The following is a 19,013-nucleotide window of genomic DNA, read 5'->3' as shown; positions in this document are numbered from 1 at the left end:
GGGTAATAGACACGAGGTTCTTAACCACAGGGCCCAGGGACAGTGAGCGCCTGGGAATGGCCAGCTATTCTAGTAACCTCTGACGAGCTCTTGAAAGAGTGCTTGCCCTTACGGCATCATGTCTGATTGCCACATCTCTGGGAAGGAGGTGGGGCAAATCCAGGAATAAGGTGATGGGTTCAAAACGATGGACAGAACGGGGTGTGCAGTCCAGTACTGATGCCAAAGTCAGAGTTTTTCATTTCACACTGCAGGCTTTAAGTCCATGAGAACTGCCTTTGAAACCTGGGTCTGTCAGGTTACAGTGGCCAGACAATCCTTGAACTTGTCAGAATCTCATCACCCCCATTTGCAGAACTGGGCATAAAGTTGGCACTCAAGAAGTGGTAGAAGTTAGCACTGCTTAGTTATGAAAGGTGGGGCACTGGAAATAAAAAGGATGTAGTGTAATAGATTTGGAGGACAAGAGGTGGTTTGGAGGAAAAAACTAGATGGAAGTTGTCTTCCCTTGGACTCACCAGAAAACGAGCGAGTAGCTGATGGCCACAATGCAGAGGGCAGCTAGGTAGTGCCAGCAGAAGCACATGGTGACGAACATGATGTTTGCGTGATCTTTCTGGTCCCATTCGGGTCCTCCGAAAGGTGGGAAGAGCACAAACCCGATCTGGTGGGTTATACAGAGAAGCCGGCCTTAGCTGGTCCTGAGAAGCAAGCTTGCCTCCCTTCCACGGCTACCCCCGTGGTCGGTTCATCGCCACTACCTCAGCTTTCCCACATCTCCGGTAGCATAGAAAGGCCTTTCTGCGCAGGAGAATTGCTCTAATTCTGGTTTTAGTATGGGCTTAAACATTTCAGGGCCTCCCATGTCAAGGCGGCAGCTGAGCAAGCGGAGCCTGTAACAGACTGTAGAAGTGATCCCCGCAAGTGGAGCCTGGAAACGATATCAACACCTCCACTCGGAGGGGCGGACGGCGGGGGGGGTTGTTACTATGCTCGTTGCGCGTGCTCCGTGGACTCCACTTGTCCGTTCGTCAGCAAGCTGTTACTGGATGAAATGACCCAAGTCGGGGTAGGCATGGGAAGACAAGTGGACCTCCGAACCCCTTCCTGTGGCATACGTCCCTGCTGGCCCTGCAGGACTTGGCTTGGACGAGCTCAGTGGGGCTCCTTGAATCCCCACAAGGTGAAGAGCCCCATTTTGAATAATTACCTGCCAAAACCAGGTGCCCTGAAGAATAACGAGGCTGGTTCGGAAAAGTTGCAGCACGATATTGTCCCGGAGGATCACCTCCACGAAGATACTGAAGGCCCCTCCAAACACCGCGCACAGCAGGAGCGAGTGGATGTGCTGGTCCAGGGGAGGTCGGTTATGCACGTGGTAGTAGAAAAGGAAACCTGCACAAAGCAATTTCAGCTGTCACGGGCGCACTGCTTTCTGCACAGTTTCCGTTCTAGAATGCCCTCCTACACCTGTCTCAAAGCTAGATTCTTCAGCAGGTAGGAAGACGGCAACAGACACAGATTAGATTGATTTCGAGTATGTACGAAGTGGATATATGCTGCGAAGGATGGATCTTTTAAAATCTTTTGATACAGGATGCGTAGGTGAAACGTGTTGCTGATTTGTGACACGTGCGTGTGTGTACTTGGAATTCAGTTTTGCCCTCATTCAACCTCCCCTCCCCCTTCCTGAGGTACAGAAGTAAGTGAGATTGTTGGATTACGAAATGCTTTTTCCTTACCCCTGTGTATATGAGTTATATTGGGAAATCCGTCCTAGCTGCTGGGTGGGTCTCTGGAGGTTTCTGGTGGGGTCCAGGCTGGGAGGTGGAGTGCAGTTTCTCTTCCCCAAACAGAGGGAGTTATTCTTAGCGTGGTGGCATCCAGCCAGGTTCTGGAGAGTTACTGTGTGTTTCAGTGTGGATGTGCACATGTGCTCTTATACACACACGAGCGTGACGGGGGAGGGGGCAGGGACACTGTGTGCACCGAGATCCAGAGACTTTGGCTAAAAGCCTTATGTTTTCATGTGCTGTTTTATGAACCATGTCCCCAGCGCACAGGACCAAGTCCTGAGGTTTTTGAAATTCAGACATTTGGATTTTCTGGGGAAAGTGATTGTATTTGCAGTATTTCTGGTCTTTCTAGCCCGATCATCGTCAACACAATTTGTCAGTCTTGACAAAACAATTTGCTTTGTTTCTTTCCATCCGTACACTGAGTTACCTTCGGTGAATGTCGCCACAGCCATAACCAGTCTGTCCAGCCCCAGGGGAACGTGGCTGACGAGATAGGTGAGCATATCCGTGATTCCCGAGACCGCGAAGAATAAATACATGGTGCTGTGCTGCCAGTTCATCAACTTGACCCACTCGCTTTCATGGTACAGGTGGAGATGTGGCCCGTCCGGCACAAACTGCTCTGCCAGGATCCCTGCAGGGCAATGAGTGGAAACTGAGGCGGGAAGAGGAGCTCCAGGACAAATAGACAAAAAATACCCCCAAGTCAGGAAGGAAGTTGAGACGCGGGTGAAAGTGCCCCGCAGTCCAGGGCAGCTACTTCAGCGTAGAACACGGCATTTGCCGGGGAACCTGTATAGACCTCTTGCCTCTGTTGTCCTTTGGGGGTGGGGGTGCGGCGAGAAGGAGCAATAGAAACAGCCACACAGGTCCCCGGGATGTTTGTCTAGTGGCGGAGCTGAAAAGCATTATCACTTAGTGAGAATGTGGCTGATACACTAATCTTTGGGCTAAGTGAGCAGTGGAAGAAACCCCGGAACGAAACCATGAGGTTGAATATAATGGGATCCGAGCGGAGACACACTGGTGGAGAAGATAGTGGCGCACGCCTGAGGCAGGAGAAGCAGCTCCCAGGTGCGTTTTCGTCAGGGCAGACTTGGAGTGAGTGCTTTTCCTGGGCACAGAGTGAGCTCTCTGAGCTCTGAGTCCTTCCCTGTTTAGGTCTCTGAACCCTACACACTGGGAGGACCAGGTGAAGGCCTGTCACCGTGGTGTTTCTGGCCATACTGTGTCTTACAAGGGGCAAGCCTTTGAGACGGGCTCAGAGTTCTCATCGCCTGTTTTGGAAGGCAAAAGATTGGCTTTTACGCCTCATGCCCAAAATGTTCTTAGGGCCTAGAATAATCCTCCATGACAACATTCTGGACCCTGTTCCCTATACATTTTTTTCTTAAATCCAGTCCCTTCCTGAACTTACATGTGAAAGATAAGGAACTGGTGGAAAGGACCCGGGAGAAGAAGTCCCACTGACACTAGAATGGGAGCTCTGTGAGGGCAGGAGGGACTCTGCTGGGTTCCCCATTTTCTCCCCACGATCTGGAGTTGTGAATTCCTGCTGGGTAGGAGCTGAAGAGATCTTGTTGAATGAGTAGTAGTTTCACCCAGCAAAGAGGCCAAATACTTCCCTAGCTCTACTTTTCTAGGCAACGTGGATGCTGTCCTCAGCATTTAAGCTGTATTACAGCATTAAGCTGTTCACTTCTTGATTCCAGAAAGACGAGATACCTGAATGACTGGTGGATGGGAAAATTGAGCGAGGCTGGGCAGACAAAGCTAAGTGCCTCTGCTCACTCCAGGAGGAGCTGCTGGTGTTGCTTCGGTTCCTTCTGAGACGCTGTAGGCCTCAGATGAGAAGTGGCAAAACGCAATCGCAGAATAAAGTTCCTCGTTACTCCCACGATGGGCTGATCCTGAGGAAGAACACTTTCTACTGTTGCCACCGTGGGCCCCTTCTCGTGGCCACTAGTGGAGCGGAATGGATGACGAGTCACAGTGGAAGGGTGTGGATTTTGTTGGAAGGGGCCACAGTAAAGGAAACTCCCTTTCCAACAGCCCTCTGCTGGCTTTCTACAGTCTCTTCCCCTGCCTCGCTTACTAGTTGTCTAGCATGAAGTCCCGTCCTTGTAATTGCTTGAGATTTGGGGATGGAGGGTGTGCCACGGAATTAGGTGGTAACTACTCTTGAGATCCTAGTGGAGAGACAACTGGAAAAAAGATGATTTTTAGTACTTTCTTAACTCATGTACATGAGCTTACTCTATTATTTTTTCTATTCTTACTTGTGTTTTATCTTTTTCATCAAGAATGTCTTCTATTCCTACAACTTATACCTATGTCCTTCTAGGGCAAAGAATGTAGTTTATTTGGTAGTTTTTCATGATGCACTATGATGTAAGGTGCTGTTAGCTTAACATTAACAAAGCTTAGTACACAGAAGATACTATAAAATATTTAGTGGCCCATGGAAAATCCTTGTTTTATTATGTGCCAGTGGAAACACCCATCTCCCAGGGTACAGAAAATGGGTTAAAGTTTCTGGATGTGATGGGGAGATCCCCTGGACCAGATGACCCCCTTCTTACCAATGACTGAAAACAAGGTTCTGATTGCAGCTTCAATGATCTCGAGACGCTGATGGTAATGAGCCAGTCGGCTGCTTTTCCCCTTCTGGTGGAAGTACATCAGTGGGTATTTCACTGACCACCACAGCCCAACTATCAGGAAGAAGCTCCCTGGGAGAGCATGGCCCTTAAAGTTTGCCATCAGTGTTCTTCAGCACCTAAGGAAAGAGGGGACAGCTGTCAGGTGGCTGAATGAATAAAACATAAATGGATATTTTAGCAGGAAACACAATATGTGACTGGGGATTCCAAACATAAGCCATATTAAGAAGGACCTACTCATTCTCAAAAAATAAGCCTTCGAGTTATGTCCCTGAAGTCTGCTGAGTGAGTAGCCAAGAGAATACCCCTGGACCCTGAGGCTTTAAAAACATGGGTAAAATAAAAGGGGTGGTGGGGAGAAGGACAGGCAAATATTTACTGATCACAGGGTAGAAAAACCTTCCTAAATGTGAGGGAGAGAATTAGAGAAATACTCACCTACAAAAGTATTTTATGTATCAAACATACATAAAATGTACAAACATCAGGAAGATGTTTGTAATAGTTATGATAAATGGCTATTGTGTAAGCCTTTTGCAAATTAGTAAGAAAAAGACTAGAAAAATGGCAAAAGACAGGAATATGCAATTCACAAAATGATACAAATTAATAATAAATCTCATTGTAATTGAAGATGTGCAAATGAAAGCACAGTATCCTTTTCCACCTGATTTTTAAAAAAAGATTACTTGAGGGACGCCTGGGTGGCTCAGTCAGTGAAGTGTCTGCCTTCAGCTCAGGTCATGATCCCAGGGTCCTGGGATCAAGCCCCATATCGGGCTCCCTGCTCAGTGGGGAGCCTGCTTCCCTCTCTGCCTGCTGCTCCTGCTTGTGTGCACTCTCTCTCTCTGACAAATAAATACAATCTTTAAAAAAAATAAAAAAGATTATTTGAGAGAGAGAGCATACATGAGCAGGAGGGGCAGAGGGAGAGAGAGAATCTCAAGGAGTCTCCCTGCTGAGCGTGGATCCCGACTCGGGGCTTGATCTCACAAGCCTGAGATCATGACCTGAGCTGAAATCAAGAGTTGGACACAACTGGACACGCTCCAGTGCCCCTCCCACCTAATTTGAAAATAATCTGAAAAATGAGAGATTTGATGCGTCCCTCTAGTATAGGAATATGGTCAATCTGATTCAAATTTCGTGGAAGTAAAAATAATTCTATAAACACCACCTTATTCCAAAGAAAATGGCAGGCCTCATTTTATTTTTATGCCTTATGTTCCCACTGGGAACGTCAAGTGCCCGCGGTCTGTGCAGACTGTTCCAACACTGGCCGTCAGGACTTCCATCCCCTATCACTGGCCACATGGTCTGTTTCACATCTGATGCATTTACAGTTGAGATTTCCACCCTTCATCAAGAACTTTCACAAGTGTTTAAAAACCTTATAGTTAAAAAGTCAGATTGCATTTAAAAGGCTTATAATGGAAAGCAGCAGCCCTGTGCTCCACCCCTCCTCACCCACTAGTGAAACCACGTTATATCCTCTCCACTGTTTCTTCTGGTACTTGCCTCCACAATTCTCCTTAATTTGTGCACATTGCCATTTGCTCGTTTATCTTTGTACGGCATTATCTACCAACTTCCTGGAGCTCTCCCTCCTCTTCAGCCCTTCCATGTTCACTATAGTCACATGATGTTCCTTTGCTTCGATCATCAGTTTCATTATTACAGCTCTGTAGATCCAAAGTCCTTACCAGGGCCGATAAGCCCTACGTGATCCTCAGCTATCTATCTCTTTGACCTCTCCGACCTACCCCCTCCAGCCCTGGCCCCACCAGGTCCCTTCCCTGGCCTTCCATTTCCAAGCTCAGACAGCTCCTGCTTTCAGGGCTTGGGGGGGTCTGGTATTTCCAGCGGGTTTCGCCCAGAGCCAACAGGGGTCTCCTTCACTTTACTCAGGTCTCTGTTCAAACGTTACTCTATTCCAGGACTACTCTGTGAAAAGTAGCAGGCATGTCCCATTTTATACTTTTTTCTTTCAAGAATTCATTTATTGGACATTTATTATTCACAGTTAATCACTACCTACCAAATGGTATCCAGGTATACTTCTAAATTTTCTTTAAAGCATGGATCACTATCTGATATTACATATTGATTTTTTTTTCAAGTGTCTAGCTCTATCCACTAGAATGTCAAGTCCCCGAAAGTAGGGATTTGATCTGTTTTGTTACTGCAGTTAGCCCAGTGCTTACAGCAGGGCCTGACGGAGTAAGCACTCAAGTATTTGTGGAAGGAACACATGCTCGTCCAAGTAGTATATTATGGGTTAGGTTTTCACCATTTTTGTTTTTTTAGAGCTGTTTTAGGTTTACAACAAAATTGAGAGTAAGGTAGAGAGATTTTTTCATACACCCCTTGCCCGCACACGTGAATACATGCATAGTCCCCCCCATTAGTGATATCACTCACTAGACTGGTGCTTTTTTTTTTTTTTAAACCAAGGATGAATCCACATTGATGCATCACAATCACCCCAAGTCCATAGTTTACCTTAGGGTTCACTCTTTTTTTTTTATTTCAAAGATTTTTATTTATTTGAGAGAGAGCGTACAAGCATTGGGTGGGGGGAGGGGTGGGAAGGGCAGAGGGAGCGGGAGAAGCAGGCTCGATCCCAGGACCCCGGGATCATGACCTGAGCTGAATTCAGATGCTTAAGGACTGAGCCACCCAGGTGCCCCTAGGGTTCACTCTTGATGTTGTGCATTCCATGGATTTGGACAAAATTATAACGACATGTATCCATCATTATAAGTATCACACAGAGTATTTTCACTGCCCTAAAAATCCTCTGTGCTCTGCCTGTTCATCTCTCCCCCGCCACCCCACACCAGCCTTTTTTACTCTCTCCATAGTTTTGCTTTTTCTAGAATGTCAAACGTTGGAATCATAAAGTATGCAGCTCTTCAGATTGGCTCCTCTCACTTAATAATATGCACTTTTTAAGTTTCTCTGGGTTTTTTCATGGCTTGATGGCTCATTTCTTTTTAGCACTGAACACTGTCCTATAGCACCACAGTTTATTCATCCATTCACCTACTGAAGGACATCCTGATTGCTTTTAAGATTTGGGAATTTTGGGGGCACCTGGGTGGCACAGCGGTTAAGCATCTGCCTTCGGCTCAGGGCGTGATCCCGGTGTTATGGGATCGAGCCCCACATCAGGCTCTTCCTCTATAAGCCTGCTTCTTCCTCTCCCACTCCCCCTGCTTGTGTTCCCTCTCTCGCTGGCTGTCTCTGTCTCTGTCGAATAAAGAAATTAAAAAATCTTTAATAAAAAAAAAAGATTTGGGAATTTTGAATAAAGCTGTTACATTTTGTGCAGGGTTTTGTGTGGACATAAGTTTTTACCTTCTTTTGGTAAACACCAAGGAGGGAGACTGCGGGATCGTATGGCGAGAGTGTGTTTTGCAGGAACTGCCAAACTGTCTTCCAAAGCGGCTGTACCATTTTGCATTCCCACCAGCAATGTGTGAGAGTTCCTGTTGCTCCACATCCTCACCAGCATTTGGTGCTGTCAGTGTTCCATGTTTCGGCCCTTCTAAGAGGTGTGTAGTGGTATCGCATCATTTTAATTTGCAGTTACCTGATGACATGCTACGATGGGGAGCATCTTTTCAGATGCTTAGTTGTGTATCTTTGGTGAAGTGTCTGTCAAGGTGTTTGACCCGTTAAAAAATTTTTCTTTCCTTAAGTTTTAAGAGTTGTTTATTTTGGATTGCAGTCCTTTAGCAGATGCGTCTTTTGTAAATATTTTCTTCCAGGCTGTGGCTTGTCTTCTAATTTTCTTGATTTTGTCTTTTGCAGAGCAGAAGTTTTTAATTTTAATGAAGTCCAACTTACCAATTATTTCTTTCATGGATAATGTCTTTGGTGTTGTATCTAAAAAAGCATCAATATACCTGAGGTCATCTAGGTTTTCTCTTATCTGTCTTCTAGGAATTTTATAACTTTGCATTTTACATTTAGATCTATGGTCTATTTTGAGCTATCTTTTGTGATGGGTATAAGGTCTGTGTCTAGATTCATTTTTTTTGCAAGTGGATGTCCAGTTGTTCCAGCACCATTTGTTGAAGAGACTATCTTTGCTCCATTGTGTCACCTTTGTTCTTCTGTCAAAGATCAATTGGTCAGGGTCTATTTCTGGGCTCTATATTTCTGTTTCACTGATCTATTTATCTATTTCTTTGCCAATACCACATTCTCTTAATTATTGTAGCATTATAGTAAGTCTTGAAGTTGGGTAGCATGAGTCCTTTGACTTTGTTCTTCTTCAATATTGTGTTCGCTATTCGGGGTCTTTTGCCTTTCCATATAAACTTTAGAATCAATTTGTCTATATCCATGAAATAACTTGCTAGGATCTTGACTGAGATTACATTTAATCTATAGATCTAGTTGGGAAGAGCTGACATCTTGACAATGTTGTCTTCCTATCCATGAACATGGACTATCCCTCCATTTATGTAGTTCTTTGTAGTTCTGGTTTCATTCACCAGAGTTTTGTGGTTTTCTTCTTATAGATCTTATACTTATTTTGTTAGCTTTATACCTAAGTTTTTCTTTTGGGGGGGTGCTAATGTAGATGTATTTTTAATTTCAAATTCCACTTGTTTCTCATACCTTTTCTGTTCCTCTGTTCCTTATTTACTGCTTTCTTTTGTGTATAACAAGTAATTTTGTTGTACTATTCTAATTCCTCTTCATTTTTTTAGCTATAGTTTTGAAAATTTTCTATTCTAATGCTTACTCTAGGAATTACAGTATGTATCACTGTCTACTTTAGGTTAATATTAACTTAATTCTGGTAAAACATAGCCATTTTGTTAATTTATAGCTCCATTTTCTACCCCCCTTATCATGCCATTGTTGAATCACATATTAACAATGCATAAATATATATATCAAATATATGTATATAATATCTATATTATAAACCAAAAGCATTGCAACTATTGCTTTAAATAGCCTTTTTAAAAAACTTTTTAATTAAGTTTTTAATTTTAATTCCCATATAGTTAACATATGTGTTATATTAGTTTTAGGTGTACAATATAGTGATTCAACAAAAAAATATGGGACGCTTCACAAATTTGTATGTCATGCTTGTGCAGAGGCCATGTTAATCTTCTCTGTATCGTTCCAATTTTAGTATCTGTGCTGTCAAAGTGAGTGCTAGTCTTACATTTTTTCAGGAAATAGAGACAGATACATAGTCTTTTATATTTAATTACATATTTACCACTTCAAGTTCTCTTCATTTCTTCCTGTGTTCTCTTCATTTCTTCATTTCTTCATTCCTTCCCTCTAACCTCATTTACTTCCAAAATGAAGGATATCCTTTAATATTTCTTATAGAGAAGTTCTGTTACCAATGAATTTTTTCATTTTTGTTTATCTGGAAATTATTTCACTTTCATTTTTGAAGAATAAGTTAGGTTGGATGTGGAATTCTTAGTTGGCAGTTTTTCCTCTCAACACTTTATGTCAGTCCATTGGCTTTTGGCTGATGAGAAATCAGCTGTTAATCATATTGTTATTCCCCAGTGAGTTACTTTTCTTCCTGCTTTCAAGTTTTTCCTATTTCTTTGGGTTTCAGCAGTTAGACTAGGATATATCTTTTTGTGGTGCTTTTTGTGTTTTGTTTTATTTTTTGATCTTGGCTGAGCTTCTTGGGTCTGTAGTTCAATATTTTTCATCAAACTTGGGAAGTATTCAGCCATTAATTCTTCAATTATTTTTTCTGACTCCCCTTCTCTCTCTGCCCCACCCCCTTTTCTGCTCATTCCCATGTTTAACCCATAGAGCCAAGGATTTTCAACTCCCCAATCACCACCCTGAATTGCATCTGTTTCCCCTGGCAGCAAAACTACTTGTTTTCATGGCTAGCACCACATTACTTAAAAGTCATTGACTGAGTGAAGGGGCTAATGGCAACAGCCTCAGGCAAAAAGGCCACGGCCTCCAACTGTTTTACCTAAAGATCTAGCAGCTTTTCAAAAAATCAAAGCTGCTGTTGGGAGTTTAGCTGAACTACTCCAATAATATTGCTGTCTCCTCCTCCATTTTGTGTGGCCAGGTGGCCCGCAGGGGCCTTGAACTGTCAGGAGCCCCTCCTGAGAGCATGCCTGAGAGAACAACTGCAGAGTCACGAGTAAACGTAAGTTCCTGATATGACTTCCCCAGTGGTCTCCCCCCATCTCCCAGGGCCTTTCCCTTGTGCACCCCCTAAATAAGACCCCTGTGAAGCTTACCCAAACTCTGCTCTTTCTGGTTTGAACTGACCAGTCCCGGTTGAGCCTGGGAATCCCAAGGGCTCTACTTGTGGCCCCTAATAAAGGTATGTGTGCCAGGTCATGTCACACTCTCTACTTGTGCTCTGCTTTGACCTCCCCAGGGGGCCCTCAAGGCATGCCTTGTTCTCCAGGACCTTTGAGAAATAAAAATCTCTCTTTCTGATAGTAATCTTTTGTTGAACAGGGCCTCCCCATCAGACACCCGGGGACTCTACTTAACAAATGTTAATTTAACAAAGTCTTAACAGCTTCTTAATTGTTGCCTGGCTTTGGTCAATTTGCAGTTCCTGGAAATGGCTGGTTTTGATAATTTTGTCTAGTTATATATATATATTTTTTGTTCGTTTTTTGTTTTTGCAGAAAGAAATTGCCTGTCTCTTCATGCTGCCATAACTGGAAGGTTCTCTTCTCATTCTTTTTAAACCGTATGTTGATCAACATAAAAAAAAGGCCTCTATTTTCATTTAATGTTTAACACAAGTCCCTTTCATGATCGAGCCTGTTATATTCCCTTGTTTCCTTAGCCAGAAGTGCAGAAAAACCAGCTTTGCCAATCGTTCCTGTCCTTCCCCATTTTCTGAGGAGCAATACCCTGAATAAAGGCAGAGTCCTTGTCTGTTCATACCAATTCATCAAGCCCCACCCTCTCCTTTTACCTGGTTTCGGATTCACATCAGTGGATGGCAGGGCCTGCAGCATGTCTGTAGAAACTATTTCTAAATTTACTTATGCTGCTTGGAAGGCTGAGTACCTTGATTTGATGAGGGAGAGGAGCAGGGAGGTAGATTTCTTCCAATAACCAATGATTAGATTAGTTTATTTGATTAGCTCCCTCATAGGACACATGGTAGAGATACAGGATGGGTCAGTTTCAATAAGGAGGAACAAGGCAATAACTAACTTCAAACAGAAAAATAAAAATTTAGACTTCTAATAATTTGGATAACACCATTCAAATAGGTCACGTCCCTGAGAAATCTAACTTTAAAAAAATTATTTAAAAATAAATAAAGCAAATGTTTAAGGGATAAGCTCTTTAGAATTACACTATAAAATACTTCAGAGGTACCTGGGTGGTTCAGTCAGTTAAGTGTCCAAGTCTTGATTTCAGCTCAGGTCTTTTTTTTTTTTTTTTTTTTTAAAGTAGGCTCCACGGGGCTTGAACTCACAACCCCGAGATTTAAAAAAAAAAAAAATCAATATAAGGAAAACCCACAGAGAGGAAAACATCAGAAAGTTATTCTGCAAAGACAGTCTTCCTTTCTTATTTTAATATATTTGCTCGTTTTTGATATTGCATGAGATAGAGTGTGAAGGGGGGGCTGAGTGTTTTGGAGAGGTAGTAGCTTTAAGTCATAGAAAAAAAAAATGCTGGCAGCTGAGAAGACTGTGGTTTGGGCAACTTTTCATGTCACGTCTAAGGAGATCCTGAGAAATGAACATCATTTGCAGAAGATGTTTGATGGGCTTTTCCTTGTCCTTATCTTTAACCATTTCCCCCCTCTACATTCTCTAATTTTAATTTGAGATAAGTGAAATGGAAGACAAGTTGAAGATGTCCAGAAGAGAAAAAGGAGGGAAGATTGAGGAGTAGGAGACAGGGAAAGAAGACCTGAGAGTCATAGAAGTAGAGAGAGGGAGTCAGCAGAGGAGAGGAGAAATTATGCTTGATGCAGTTTGCCTGTAGTTAAAAATAAAACTGATACAAGGTGCCCTTTGTTTCTTAATAAAGCCCACATTTCCCTTATTTTAGATGAGGAAAGTAGTGAAAGGATGTATTTAGATGAGTAAGAGAATCAAAAATAAGGAAATCGAATCTTATTTTCTTTCTTGAGTGCTTGGGCTTAGCAACCAGCACTCTCCAACATTACAACTAAGGACTTGGCATTCATGGCATGGGGAGGAGTTAAAGCCAATTTCTCCCAATTTGAGATGACAGGATACAAAATGTATAGATTACCAAATACCACAGAGAACCTGGACCTTTTCTTAGTTCTAGCCATACATTTGACTTAAGAAATTATGGTTTATCTTTACCATGGGATATTATGTAATCATTAAAAAGACTGCATTAGAGCTATATCAGCTGTACTGGAAGGTTTTCCATGAGATAGTTGGCTAAGACAAGCAAGATGGAAAAGACTACTTGACCCCATATGACCCCATTTTGAGCAACAATGGTAATGTCCTGCATATATGTATTACATATGGGTACAGGTATATGACTATATGGACAGGGAAAACAATATGAAAGAGTACTTTGAGGGTATGTAACACTATTCATTAAGTATTTCTGGCTCTCTTTCTTCTAGGCACATGGTATGATTGTACTTTCTGACCCCCTTGTGGTTGGGTGGGGTCTTGTGCGTTGTGACCATAAGTGACATGTTAGTTCTGGGCATAAACATGTAATTGGCAGTTCAAGACCCCCCAGAACACATTTCCTTTACCACATTACTATCAATGTTCATGACAGTGGCTTTTCCATCAGCCTAGATCCCAGAGTGAAGAGACATGGAGCAGAGCTCCAAACAAGCCATGATCAACACATGGCATGGGAAAAATAAACAGTTGTAATGAGTCACTAAGCTTTGCGGGTTGTTTTTATCCAGCATAACCTAAATTGCTATGAGTCATAAAGATACACTGGATCAACATGTTATGGGTAGGACACTTAGGCTTTCGTAGTTTTTTAAAAAAAAAATACTGGAAAGCTTTACTATATCAAGGAAAGAAGTTATGATGTCATAAAGAATGGCAGAATTTGTATCAAAAAGGTGCCAAATACAATTTTGGCAAACTGTATCTGGATCTGTCCTGACTCCCCTCTTTTCTTTCTGATATCAGATAGACACATTTTCTCTTTCAAAATGGTGCCTGAGTTCCTCTACCCCGACCCTACTGCTCTTCCTTAAAACACAGCAAAATTAAAATTCAGGCAAGCAGGAGCCTATTTGTTACATTGTAAGGTTAACCTTTAGGTCCATTTCTCCAGTCTGTGTCCCCCCCCCCTCCTCCCCACCGGTCTCAACAGGCTCTGCAGGTACTTTTGGTTGTTGTCACAACTGGGGGGGATGGTGGTGTTGCTCACATCTGCAAGCATCTGATGCTGCTAAGCATCTTGCAATGGGCAGGACACCCCCCACAACAAAGAACTCTGCAGCTCAAATCTCAGCAGTGCTGAGGCTGTGAAACCCTGCTCTAGTGTAGGCCAGCTTCCTATCCTGCCCAGAGACAGAGATCAGGTGGCCTTTATTTCTTTGTTATTTATGTCACCACTTATAGAGTGTTCTATCTTCAAAACTGTTTATGGGGCATAAACTCACTGTCCTAGAAATTTTCTCCCTTGCTTTCCATATGCTTTTTTTTTTTTTTTTTTTTAAGTAACAGCTTTATTGAGATATAGTTCACATACTATTTTCACCTACAGGGTAAAATTCAATGGTTTTGAGTATATCCACGGAATTGTACAATCAATCACCACAGTCAATTTTGGAACATTTTCATACCCACAAAAAAATTCCCCTAACCCATTAGTGACTCCATTTGCCCAGGTCCCCCTTCCCCTGAAGCCCTAGGGAACCGCTAATGTACTTCATGGCTCTATTAATTTACCTATTCTGGACATTTTATATACATCGAGTCATACAACATGTAGTCATTTGACACTGGATTTCTTTTTTTTAAATTGTTTATCTGTTTAATTGCTACAGCCAGTGTGGGTCTCAAACTCACAACCCCAAGATCAAGACTGAGCCAGACAGATGCCCCCAGACTGGCTTCCTTCTTTTAGCATGTTTCTGAGGTTCATCCATGTGGCGGCATGTGTCACTACTTATTCCTTTCTATGGCTGACTATTTCATGGTGTGCATATGCCGCATTTACTGGCTTGCTAGGGCTGCTGTAACGAACCACACTGGGTGGTTTAAAAAACAGAATTTATTTTCTCACAGTTGTGGATGTTAGAAGTCTGAGATCGAGGTGTTGGCAGGGTTGGTTTCTTCTGAGGCCTTTGTCCTGGGCTTGAAGATGGCGGTCTTCTGTGTCTTCACATACGTCTTCCCTTGGTGTGTGTGTGTGTGTCCTCTTCTTACAGGGCAATAGTTAGATTAGATTAGAGCCCTTCCTGATGACCTCATTTTAACTTAGTTATCTCTCTAAAGACCATGTCTTCAAATATAGTCACCATCTAAAGTACTGGAGATTAGGACTTCAACAACATATGAATTGGGGGCTGGGGAGCATAATTCAGCCCAGAACACCACATTTTATTTATCTGTTCATCACTTGACTGTTCCATATACTTTTATAGATTTAATTACTAAATCACTACAAAAGACAACTCAGATGTATCAAAGAAGACACTCTGAAGGTTTCATCGACCTTACTAAGTATTCCTGCTTTGTATTTCTGGGACAGTTTTTCCTAATGAATCTGAAAGCCACCCTCATATGGTTCTAGAAGTCTCAGTGCTTTCTTGCTATTTCTCTCTCTCTTTTTTTTTTTTCAAATAACAGCCTTGTTGAGATATAATTCATATATCATAAAATTCAGTCCTTTAAAGCATATAATTAAGTGATTGCTGGTATCTTCACAGTTGTGCAACCATTACCACCATCTGATTTTAGAATATTTTTGTCAATCCATAAGAAATCCCATACTGAATAGCAGCCATTCCCCATTTCCTCCCAACCCCTCCGACCCTGGCAACCACTAGCCTCCTTTCTATCATCATCGATTTGCCTATTCTAGCTATTTCCTATAGGTGTAATCATACATCTCTGCCGCTTTCACTTGGCGTGGTTTCAAGGTTCATACAGTCTTGTAGCATGTATCAGTGCTTGATTCCTTTTTATTGCTGTTGTTGTTGCTTTTAGAGGGAGAGAGAGAGCGAGAGCACAAGCAGGGGGGAGGGGCAGAGGGAGAGGGAGAGAAAGAATCCTCAAGCACACTCCCTGCTAAGCAGGGAGCCCAACTTGGGGGGCTCTATCTCATGACCCTGAAATCATGGCCTGAGCTGAAACCAAGAGTCAGACACTTACCAACTGAGCCACCCAGGCGCCCCCATTCTTTCTGATTGTTGAATAATATTCCATTGTACAGATCTGTCACATTTTGTTTATCCATGCAGCTGGTTTTTAAATTTTAATCTTTAAAAAATTTTAAAAAATATTTTATTTATTTGACAGAGAAAGCGAGAGAGAGAGAGAGCACAAGCAGGGGGAGCAGCAGAGGGAAAGGGAGAAGCAGGCTCCCTGCTCAGGGACCCTGATGCGGGGCTCAATTCCAGGACCCCGGGATCATGACCTGAGCCAAAGGCAGATGCTTAACTGACTGAGCCACCCAGGTGCCCCAATCTTTTAAATTTTTAATTGAAGTATAGTTGACATATAATATCCATTCATTTATGGATGGATATTTGGGTTGTTATGAATAATGATGCTATGAATATTGGTATACATATTGTTGTGTGTACCTATGTTTTCATTTCTCTAGGAGTGGAATTGCTTGATCATATGATAACTCTATGTTAACATTTTGAGGAATGACCAAAGTGTCATTTTTTGTTTCCAAAGTGGTGGCACCATTTTCCAGTCTCACCAGCAAAGTATGAGAGTTTCAATTTCTCCACATCCTCATCAACATTTGTTATGGTCATCTTTTTTATTTTAGCCATCCTACTGCGTGTGAAGTATATCTCACTGATGAAGAAGCATCTCTTTATGAGCTTATTGGGTGTTTGTATATCTTTTCTGGAGAAATGCCTATTCAAATTCATTGCCCATTTTAAGTTGGTGTCTTTTTATTGCTGAGTTGTAATAGCTCCTTATATTATTATAGATACAAGTCTTGTATCAGATATATGATTTGGAAATATTTTCTTTTTGTGGGCTATCTTTTTACTTTCTCAATTGTGTCCTTTGGAGCACAGAAGCTTTGATTTCTTTAAAAAAAAGATTTTATGTATTTATTTGTCAGAGAAAGAGAGCACAAGCAGGGGGAGCGGCAGGCAGACAGAGAAGCAGGCTCCCTGCTGAGCAAGAAGCCTGATGTAAGACTCGATCCCAGGACCCTGAGATCATGACCTGAGCCGAAGGCAGAAGCTTAACCGATTGAGCCACCCAGGTGTCCCAGAAGCTTTTGATTTTAATGAAGTCCAGTTTATCTGTTTTTTTTCTTTTGTTGTTTGTGCTTTTGGTGTCATGTCTAAGAAACCATTGCTTAACTCAAGGGCATGAAGATTCACTGCTGTGTTTTCTTCTAAGATTTTTACAGTTTTAGTAATTACATTTATGTCTATGATCCATTTTAATTAACTTTTGTATATGGTGTGAGGTCATGATCCAACTTCATTTTTTGCATATCCAACTGTCCCAGCCATCTCGTGAAAAGATTCTTCTTTCCCCCTTTGAATTGTCTTGGTGCCTGTCCGTCTACCCTTCTATTCTTGAAAATGGATTTTGTCAGTCTTCAAAGAAGGACCTTGCCTACAATAAGGTGAAACTCTAGTGAAGAAAGAGTAATTCAACTATTATGACACACATATTAAATATTTTAACAGAGTGTGCAAAGTTATGACAATGAAAGGAGGACTCTGACTCACCCTGCAAGAAATAGGAGAAAGATTATAGAGGCAAGTGTCCCTAAAACTTCCTTGAAAAACAGGTACGCACAGGTAGGGTGGATTCAGTGCCAGGCAGAGCAAATAGTACATGCAAAGGCTAAGAAGCAGGTGCAGCCAGTCATCCATACAGTCAGAGCTGAGCTAGGTAATGTTGCTTACTCTCTTTACCCTACCATTCCTACCTTCTTTACCAGGGAAGACGAAATGTCATTCTCTTCCATGGGTGGAATGCATTAAACCTTGAAATTATCAGAGATTAGGAATGGACAAAGCAGTATACTTAAAGTCAAATAAACCAAACATTGTGGGCCTGTGTGCCCAAAAGTCTCTGGAAAGGATATGAACCAACTCATAAATGGGCCTGAGGAAGGTTAAGTTAGAAAAGATGCAAGTTTTATATTAGTTCGGGTGCATTCGATTTCCCTTAGGGAAACTGGGTTACTACATGTTCCTTTAAGGGGAAATATAGTCACATAATAGAAAGAACATGAATCATGGAGTGCATGGAGTGTCAATCCTTTTGCTACCTGCTGGAAAGAGCTTGCACAAGTTCCCCAACCTCTCTGAATTTCTTCAGTACCCCTTCTTCCAAAACAGAAGCATCTTGTGAGGATTAACTNCTGCTGGAAAGAGCTTGCACAAGTTCCCCAACCTCTCTGAATTTCTTCAGTACCCCTTCTTCCAAAACAGAAGCATCTTGTGAGGATTAACTGAGAGTGTCTAGCAGCTAACTAGAGTGAGTGTTTAACAAATGTTAGTTTCCTCTCTTCTCTGGTGTTCTTATACTTATTCCCACAATTAATGGGGGGGGGCGGACCAGGGCTTCTCTCGTAGGGGAAGTATAATTACTGAACTAAGGCTGCTGCCTTTGTTTTTAGTACCTAATTCCAAGTGGGGAGAGGGGAATCATGTGGAAAGTTTACCTGACTCTGGAGAGGGTAGTGGTTGAATATCTTTTTAATAGGAATGGGATGTGTGTTTGGTCAGTAGGCAAGTAGGTTACAGGGAGAATATAGCATATTATTTTACTCCACGACATGGTTTTTATACTTTTTGAATTTGTTCTCACCAACAGAAACACTCAGATGGCTTCTGGTCTGAGTTTACTTTGGAATATAACCAACCCTGCCTGACTCAGCTTTCTGTTACTCTGCAAATAACAAGCTTAATACCCTCCTTCTCCGATGAGCTGCTTAGTAGTAACATGCAGAGGAAGCAGAAGTACAGAGGGGAAAGTTCTCTGTTGCCCACAGATGACGTAACGGTGCTTTAGTCCTGAACTGGAGGCAGAGCGCATCCCTGCTCTACAGCAGCCCGAGAGCCCTCAAGTCACTCTAGAGTCCAACACTCTTTTTTAACATTTCATAGCTACTACTGTCATTGTTATTTTCTCTGTAGATGGGTCCTTGGAACAACTGGTCAGAAGGCATAAGACCAGAATTAGAATCTGAACCTTGTTCTGGCATGAGTTCATGAGCTATGGAACAAAATTCCATGAACAAGAGCTCAGTTAACTTCCAGCTGAGTTTGATTTCTAAGCAAAAGATGATTTCTTTCTTTTTCTTTCTTTCTTTCTTTCTTTCTTTCTTTCTTTCTTTCTTTCTTTCTTTCTTTCCTTCC

At 42.2% G+C, this 19,013-nt stretch overlaps 1 protein-coding gene and 1 non-coding gene across 4 annotated transcripts in view; both read right to left on the bottom strand.

Moving 5' to 3' along the window:
• TMEM45B (transmembrane protein 45B) overlaps positions 1 to 19,013 on the bottom strand; it is a 34,646-nt gene that overhangs the window by 1,461 nt on the left and 14,172 nt on the right. For all 3 annotated transcript variants that reach the window (XM_034666080.1, XM_011221596.3, XM_034666081.1), the window contains 4 exons: positions 4,382 to 4,578; positions 2,227 to 2,433; positions 1,211 to 1,395; positions 519 to 664 (listed from right to left, as the gene is read on the bottom strand). In XM_034666080.1, the coding sequence (XP_034521971.1) occupies positions 519 to 664; positions 1,211 to 1,395; positions 2,227 to 2,433; positions 4,382 to 4,562 (719 nt within the window). In that variant the 5' untranslated portion in view covers positions 4,563 to 4,578. The remainder of the gene's footprint in view (positions 1 to 518; positions 665 to 1,210; positions 1,396 to 2,226; positions 2,434 to 4,381; positions 4,579 to 19,013) is intronic.
• Positions 9,541 to 9,647, bottom strand: LOC117803669. Its single transcript, XR_004627606.1, has one exon. It is a non-coding gene; the product is annotated as a U6 spliceosomal RNA (small nuclear RNA).

This window comes from Ailuropoda melanoleuca, chromosome 8 (genome assembly GCF_002007445.2).
Source record: "Ailuropoda melanoleuca isolate Jingjing chromosome 8, ASM200744v2, whole genome shotgun sequence".
In the NCBI taxonomy this organism is placed as follows: domain Eukaryota; kingdom Metazoa; phylum Chordata; class Mammalia; order Carnivora; family Ursidae; genus Ailuropoda; species Ailuropoda melanoleuca.
The sequence above is the reverse complement of the archived record's forward strand: the minus strand, read 5'-3'. Positions and strand labels throughout refer to the sequence as shown.